Raw genomic sequence first — 8701 nt, 5'->3', positions numbered from 1 at the left:
GTGTGTGTGTGTGTGTGTGTCATCTCTCTCTCTCTCTCTCTCTCTCTCTCTCTCTCTCTCTCTCTCTCTCTCTCTCTCTCTCTCTCTCTCTCTCTCTCTCTCTCTCTCTCTCTCTCTCTCTCTCTCTCTCTTCTCATTCCTGTCTAACTTTTTTTCTTTCTTTTTTTTTTTTCTCTTCCTTCACACGCTTTTACTCTCATTCTCTTCTACCTCCTCCTCCTCCTCGTTCCTCCTCTTCTTCTTCTTCTTCTTCTTCTACGTCTTCTTCTATCTAACATCATCTCCTTCCTTTCACTAATTCACACGTTCTTCTCAATCCTCTTCCTCCTCTTCTTGTATTTCCCACCCTGTTAATCTTCTACTTCAATCTCCTTTTTTTCAACCCCTAACTAGCACTCTATCAACCTAACACAACCTCACTCCTTCCTTTCCCAGCCTGTTAATCTCCTTCTTCAATCTCCTTTTTCAACCCCTAACACAACCTCTCCTTCCTCTCCCAGCCTGTTAATCTTCTTCAATCTCCCTTTTCAACCCCTAACACAACCTTTCCTTCCTTTCCCAGCCTGTTAATCTCCTTCTTCAATCTCCTTTTTCAACCCCTAACACAACCTCTCCTTCCTCTCCCAGCCTGTTAATCTTCTTCTTCAATCTCCTTTTTCAACCCCTAACACAACCTCTCCTTCTTCCTTTCCCAGCCTGTTAATCTCCTTCTTTAATCTTCTTTTTCAACCCCTAACACAACCTCTCCTTCCTCTCCCAGCCTGTTAATCTTCTTCTTCAATCTCCTTTTTCAACCCCTAACACAACCTTTCCTTCCTCTCCCAGCCTGTTAATCTTCTTCTTTAATCTTCTTTTTCAACCCCTAACACAACCTCTCCTCCTTCCTTTCCCAGCCTGTTAATCTTCTTCTTTAATCTTCTTTTTCAACCCCTAACACAACCTCTCCTCCTTCCTTTCCCAGCCTGTTAATCTCCTTCTTCAATCTCTCTTTTCAACCCCTAACACAACCTCTCCTTCTTCCTTTCCCAGCCTGTTAATCTCCATCTTCAATCTCCCTTTTCAACCCCTAACACAACCATTCCTTCCTCTCCCAGCCTGTTAATCTCCTTCTTCAATCTCCCTTTTCAACCCCTAACACAACCTCTCCTTCTTCCTTTCCCAGCCTGTTAATCTCCTTCTTCAATCTCCCTTTTCAACCCCTAACACAACCTTTCCTTCCTCTCCCAGCCTGTTAATCTCCTTCTTCAATCTCCTTTTTCAACCCCTACTCTATCAACCTAACACAACCTCACTCCTTCCTCTCCCAGATTCACACGGTCGATATGTTGGCGGAAGAGCTCCGTCACCTTCAAAACACGGGTGCTGTTACTCTACCATGGGGTCCCTATCGGAGAGACACCCACCCACACACACCACCACCCATACACGCCTCTCCCCGCGCGTACCCCGCCCACCATCCGCGCCCTACACCGCCCATGGACCTTCGTGACCAAGAAAGCGGGTGGAGGGCCTGGCTGGCGGAAGAGGAGGAGGTGGAGGAGGGCCAAGGAGCTCGTCTCGTATCGTAAGATGAAGAGGAAGACTCGGAAATTGATAAGGAGGAGCAAGAAGAGGAAGAGGGAGAGGATTGACTTCTATGACTCTTACTGGAAGTGGAAGAGTCATGTGCTTGGAGGGAACAGACAGAGGAGGAGGAGGAAGAGGGAAGTGGAGGAGGAGGAGGAGAGAGGAGAAGGAGGAAGGGAGACTGAGATTATACGTAAGATTTTAGAACGGAGGAAAGCGGAAGAGGAGGAGAGAGAAATTGGAGAGAAAAATGGAGAGAAGAAGAAGAAGGAGGAGGAGGAGGAGGAGGAGAGAGAAACCGTGATAAGCAAGATAGAGAGCGAGAACACGAGACCGAGACCGACTGAGGAAGGAGGAGGAGGAGAGGAAGAAGAAGAGAAGAGGAAAGGAAGAAGAGAGATAGATGACAACCAGAGAGGAGGAGGAGGAGGAGGAAGAGGAAGAGGAGGCGAATGGAGGAGTGAAATGAGAAGAACAGGAGGAGGAGGAGGAAGAGGAGGAGGAGGAGGAGGAGGAGGAGGAGGGAATGAATGGACAAATGAAATGAGGAGAGGAGGAGGAGAAGAAAGAGAAGGAGGAAGAGGAAGACAAGAAGGAAGAAGAGGAGGAGGAGGAGGAGATGGACTAACACAACGAGGAGGAGGAGGAGGAAGAAATGAATGGAAAAATGAAATGAAAGGAGGAGGAAGAGGAAACGAAGACAGAGGAAGACAAGAAGGAAGAGGAGGAGGAGGAGGAGGAGGAACAATAACCGCCACCCCAAACAACCCCAAACAACCACAAAACCACCACCACAACAACTACGAACAACCAAAACATCGAACTCCACCTCAGATCCAGAACGCAAGAGTCGCTGACTTCGACCTCGGACCCTCAGTGGGCGACATCGTGGAGGCGACATCCCGCGAGCCTACCTTCGCCTGGGGGGGCAACGCGACAGTCCAGGGGGTGCAGCAGGGCCCGGGGCTTTACTCTATTGATAACCACACTGTTAGTTTCCCCTGTGACTCCCTGGGGCCCGCTGGATACTATAGTGTACGTCTGATCGCCCCGGGGTTGGTGACGGAAAGCGCTCGGTTGATTGCGTCTTCACTGTGGTTCAAGGTGAGTGAGTGAGTGAGTGAGTGAGTGAGTGTGTGACCTAACCTAACCTCGCTACGAACCTTACCTTTCCTCCTTCCTTCTCTCTCCCTCCCTCCCTCCCTCCTTACTCCTTCCTCTCTCCCTCCCCTCCACCACTAACCACCCACCCACTCCACACTCCACATATCCCTAACAGGTCGAGTTGAAAGGGAAAGAATAGAGAGAAAAAAATATACTTAGGAGAGAATTCTGCTAACCTAACCTAACCTAACCTAACCTAACCTGACCTTGCTTCGAACCTTACCTTACCTAACCTAACCTAACCTAACCTCGCTACCAACCTTACCTTCCCTCCCTCCTTCGCTCCTTACTTCTCTCACCTTCCCTCCTTCCCTCCTTACTTCTCCCTCCCTCCCTCCTTCCCTCCTTACTTCTTACTCTCTCTCCCTCCACCACCACTAACCACTCCGCACTCCACATATCTCTAACAGGTTGAATGGAGCGACGAATTCACTCTCCAGGTCAACACCCCAAGTATCCAACCATGTTACAGCGACAGCTCACTCAAGGTACGCGTGGCCTACCCGTACTGTTTGGGCAAGAAGGAGGAGGACAAAGAGAGGAAACAGAGGGATAAAGTGAGGGTGTACGCTCTCTACCGCGCCAACGTGACCTCCGCCAACCCACCCATTGAGAAGAGGTGAGGAGAAGTGTGTGTGTGTGTGTGTGTGTGTGTGTGTGTGTGTGTGTGTGTGTGTGTGTGTGTGTGTGTGTGTGTGTGTGTGTGTGTGTAGTTTTTTTTTTTTTTTTTTTTTTTACTTACATGTGATTGAAAAGAGGTGAGGAGAAGTGTGTGTGTGTGTGTGTGTGTGTGTGTGTGTGTGTGTGTGGTTTTATATATATTTTTTTCATTCTTAAACTCATATACGCATTTCCTATATATCTAGAACCTAACAACCTAACCAAACCAAACCTAACCTAACCAAACCTAACCAAACCATAACCAAACCTAACTTAACCTAACCAAACCTAACCTAACCAAACCTAACCTAACCATAACCTAACTTGACCTGACCTAACCTGCACACCTTCACACACTAATCTAATCCCCCCTCACCCCTGCCGCAGCTACGTGTCTGAGGAACCTAACCTAACCTAACCTAACCTAACCATAACCTGACCTAACCTAACCAAACCTAACCTAACCTAACCTAACCAAACCTAACCTAACCAAACCTAACCTAACCTAACCTAACCTAACCTAACCTACCCTAACCTAACCTAACCAAACCTAACCAACCCTAACCTAACCTAACCTAACCAAACCTAACCTAACCTAACCAAACCTAACCTAACCATAACCTGACCTGACCTACCCTGCACACCTTCACACACTAATCTAATCCCCCCTCACCCCTGCCGCAGCTACGTGTCTGAGGTGCCGGTGAAGGCCAGAAAGAACTCGGTGTATTTCCCGTGCGAAGTGTTCAACCGCGAGGCTACCGAGTACTGCTTCGCCTACGTCAACACGGCCGTCACCAACGTCACCTCCCTCGTCCGACAGCAGTGCGTCCCCTACTACAAGCCCAACGGTGAGTGTGTGTGTGTGTGTGTGTGTGTGTGTGTGTGTGTGTGTGTGTGTGTGTGTGTGTGTGTGTGTGTGTGTTACAACAAAGGAGAGAGCTCAAGGGCACACAAAAAAGTAAACAATAATAAAAAAAAGCCCGCTACTCGCTGCTCCCAAAAAGAATCCAAAGAGGTGGCCGAAAGAGGGGTCAATTTCGGGAGGAGAGGTGTCCAGATACCCTTCTCTTGTGTGTGTGTGTGTGTGTGTGTGTGTGTGTGTGTGAGAGAGAGAGAGAGAGAGAGAGAATAACAAAGAGGAGAAATAGCAGAAAAAAATTGTTTGAGGAGAAATTACAGAAAAAAAAGTTGGAGAGAGAGAGTAGAAAGGTAGATGAATGGAAGAACGAGAAAGAGAGAAAAAATATATATAGAATTTTACTAACCTAACCTAACCTACCTTACCTTCCCGTTCCTCCCTCCTTCCCTCCTTCCTTCTTCCTCCGTCCCTCCTTCCTTATTCCTCCGTCCCTCCTTCCTTCTCCCTCCCTTCCTCCTTCCCTCCTTCCTTCTCCCTTCCTCCCTCCCTCCCATTGTTAGTGTGAATCTGGGTACTCTATATTTTTTTGCAATGCGTTATAAGATTTTTTTCATAACTTACTTTACGAATTAAGAGAAAACAAACGGAGAAGTGAAGGAGTAGAGAGGGTGGGTGGATTAGGGTACTCACACGTCATTAGCTTCCCCTTGTTTTCCATGTTTCTTTACTGTGAATTGCAATGATGGAGGCGATTATATATTTTTCCGCAATTTCTCCTCTAACAATTTTTTTCTCTGATTTGTCACGTATGGTAACTTTTACGTACTATTTCTCTTTCATTCCCTCTTTATTATTCCCAGCAGTGTGGTTGAAGGCTAATGACAGGTACACACACACACACACACACACACACACACACACACACACACACACACACACACACACACACACACACACACGCACGCAAACACACTCACGGGCGTTATATCAAGACTTGGCAACACTGGATACACTTAATTATTTCTCTAACAATTTTTCGTAACACATAAACACACACACACACACACACTCACAGGCGTTAATTCAAGACACACACACACTCACACACACTCACGGGCGTTATATCAAGACTTGGCAACACTGGACACGCTTAATTATTTCTCTAACAATTTTTCGTAACACAAACACACTCACACACACTCACGGGCGTTAATTCAAGACACACACACACACACACACACACACACACACACACACACACACACACACACACACACACACACGGGCGTTATATCAAGACTTCGCTACATTGGACATGCTTAATTATTTCTCTTAAGAATTGTTCGTAACTCATAAACACACACACACACTCACGGGCGTTAATTCAAGACACACACACACACACACACACACACACACGGGCGTTATATCAAGACTTCGCTACATTGGACATGCTTAATTATTTCTCTAACAATTGCTCCGTGTGTTCCTGGGCTAATGACGGGACAATAAGGGCCACTCCTCCCCGCTTGTCTCCGGTCTTGATTAATCCTCCTGCCCTGCCGTGAACTCCATCATTTGTCACCTTGGAAGTACTTGCCTCAGTCCTTATCTTACCTTACCTAAATTTATCATACCTAACCCTACCTTACCTGGACCGACCTTGCTGTACCTTAACTGACCTTACTGTCCTAACCTGACCTGACCTTACTGTACCTTAACTGACCTGACCTTATCTGACCTTACCTAACTTAACCGACCTGTACCTTAACTGACCTTACTGTACCTTAACTGACCTTACTGTACCTTAACTGACCTTACTGTATCTTACCTGACCTTACCTTACCTGACCTTACCTTACCTGACCTTACTGTACCTGAACTGATCTGCCCTGACCTGACCTTACCCCGTGTAATAACGAAACCACGTCGTAATTTAACCGTGGAAAACAAAACAGGTGTAAAAAGAATCCTCGGTAATTACTAAGTGCAGAAATTACGAAATCGCATAACACACACACACACACACACACACACACACACACACACACACACAGCATTGAGACCACACTACAATGAACACTCAAATACACTCAAACACACATCCAAACACACGTAATCACACACACACACACACACACACACACACACACACACACACACACACACACACACACACACACACAGCATTGAGACCACACTACAATGAACACTCAAATACACTCAAACACACACACACACACACACACACACACACACACACACACACACACACACACACACACAGCATTGATACCACACTACAATGCACACTCAAACACACTCAAACACACATCCAAACACACGCAATCACACACACACACACACACACACACACACACACACACACACACACACGCATTATGTCGTGTCACGAGGGCCGGCTATCGCGCAATTCAGTTCCCCGCCTGACAGAAATTAGCAGAGTTCAGCCTTGTATAATAGGTGCACTTCTGTTTTTATGACCCTGACCCCCCCCCACCCCACCCCCCTCCCCTCTTTGACCCCCCTCTTCATCACCCTGACCCCTCCTTACTGGCACTCTCCCTTACTGTGTTTCCCTCCCTTTCTCTAATTTCCCCTCCCTTCCCCTTTCAACCCTATCTTCTTACCATTTCCTCCCTGCCTTGTATCTCTCCCTTCTCTCTCTCCCTACCATCACAAGCACCCTTACCGTCTCTCTCTCCCTTTCTCTTCTTTCCCCTCCCTTCTCTACCATCCCTTCTCCCTTCTACCCTTCCCTTGTTCTCCCTCTCCCTCCTTTCCCTTCCATTCCCTCTATCCTTCCCTAATCTCCCTTTCATTATCTCCCTTCTCCTCCCTTACCATCACAAGCACCCTTACCGTCTCTCTCCCTTACTGTATTTCCTCCCTTACTCCTCCTTTCCCTTCCTTCTATCCTTACTCTCTCTCTGTCTCTCCCTTCCTCATTCTCTCCCTTCTCCCTTACTTTCCCTCCCTGTTTCTCCTTACTCTCCCTCCTTTCTTCCTCCTTCCCTCCTTGCTCTCCCTTAAAATCCGTTTATCTACTTTACCTCCCTTTCTCCTTTCCTCCCTTCTCTCAATCCTTTTCCCTCAATCACTCCCTTGCCTCCCTCCTCCCTCCCTCCCTTCTCTTCCTCTGTACCTTACCTCCCTTTTCTTCCTCTTCCCCCTCAATCACGAACCTCCCATCTCTTCCTTCCTCTCTCTCTACCCCCATCACCTCCCTTCCCTCCCTTTCCCTCCCTCCCTTTCTCCCTCCTTTCTCTTCCTCTGTACCTTACCTCCCTTTTCTTCCTCTTCCCCCTCAATCACGAACCTCCCTTCTCTTCCTTCCTCTCTCTCTACCCCCATCATCTCCCTTCCCTCCCTTTCTCCCTCCTTTCTCTTCCTCTGTACCTTACCTCCCTTTTCTTCATCTTCCCCCTCAATCACGAACCTCCCTTCCTTCTCTTCCTTCCTCTCCCTACCCCCATCACCTCCCTTCCCTTCCTTTCCCTCCCTCCCTTTCTCCCTCCTTTCTCTTCCTCTACCTTACCTCCCTTTTCTTCATCTTCCCCCTCAATCACGAACCTCCCTTCCTTCTCTTCCTTCCTCTCCCTACCCCCATCACCTCCCTTCCTTCCCTCCCTTCCCTCCCTCCCTCCCTTTCTCTCCCTCCCTAATAGTTGTACGGGTTAGTGTAATTTCATGGGTCGCTTCACCGAGTTTGTGTGGAAAAGGAAAAATTATGGACGAGCGGAACGGAAAAAAGTGTTTGAAATTAGCGCTAATGAAGAGGGGCGGACGGGAACGTGAAAAAATGAACGTAAATAATGACGGGAACGTGAAGAAATGAACGTAAATAATGACGGGAACGTGAGGAAATGAACGTAAATAATGATGGGATGGAAAAAATGAACGTAAATAATGACGGGAACGTGAAGAAATGAACGTGAATAATGATGGGACGGAAAAAATGAACGTAAATAATGACGGGAACGTGAAGAAATGAACGTAAATAATGATGGGACGGAAAAAATGAACGTAAATAATGACGGGAACGTGAAGAAATGAACGTAAATAATGATGGGACGGAAAAAATGAACGTAAATAATGAAAATAAACGTAAATAATGGAAATACGGATAAATGAACGTAAGTAATGACACTACGGAAAAAATGAACGTAAATAATGATAATAAAATGTTAGACGAAATGACGCAAATAATAAAAAAAAGTGTACTGGAAAAATATAGAAAGTAAAAAGAAAATTATAGGAAAAGATTAATGAAAAGTGGAAATGTAAAAAAAAATAAGTGAAAAATAGTTAGATGAAATAATAGTTAAATAAAATAATAGTTAAATAAAATAATAGTTAAATAAAATATGGAAGATTGATGGAAGTGGTTCGGGATTGTCATAGGTAAAGCACACACACACACACACAC

At 46.4% G+C, this 8701-nt stretch overlaps 1 protein-coding gene across 8 annotated transcripts in view; it reads left to right on the top strand.

The window, feature by feature from the left end:
- Nucleotides 1–2134: 2134 nt before the first annotated feature.
- The window catches only part of LOC126995213 (uncharacterized), a 39465-nt gene continuing 32898 nt past the window's right edge, over nucleotides 2135–8701 (top strand). For all 8 annotated transcript variants that reach the window (XM_050854578.1, XM_050854576.1, XM_050854573.1 and 5 more), the window contains exons 1-3: nucleotides 2135–2670; nucleotides 3141–3349; nucleotides 4075–4241. In XM_050854578.1, coding sequence (XP_050710535.1) covers nucleotides 2239–2670; nucleotides 3141–3349; nucleotides 4075–4241 — 808 coding nt within the window. In that variant the 5' untranslated portion in view covers nucleotides 2135–2238. The remainder of the gene's footprint in view (nucleotides 2671–3140; nucleotides 3350–4074; nucleotides 4242–8701) is intronic.

Source organism: Eriocheir sinensis, chromosome 7, assembly GCF_024679095.1.
Source record: "Eriocheir sinensis breed Jianghai 21 chromosome 7, ASM2467909v1, whole genome shotgun sequence".
In the NCBI taxonomy this organism is placed as follows: Eukaryota; Metazoa; Arthropoda; class Malacostraca; order Decapoda; family Varunidae; genus Eriocheir; species Eriocheir sinensis.
This window is presented reverse-complemented; position numbering and strand designations above follow the sequence as displayed.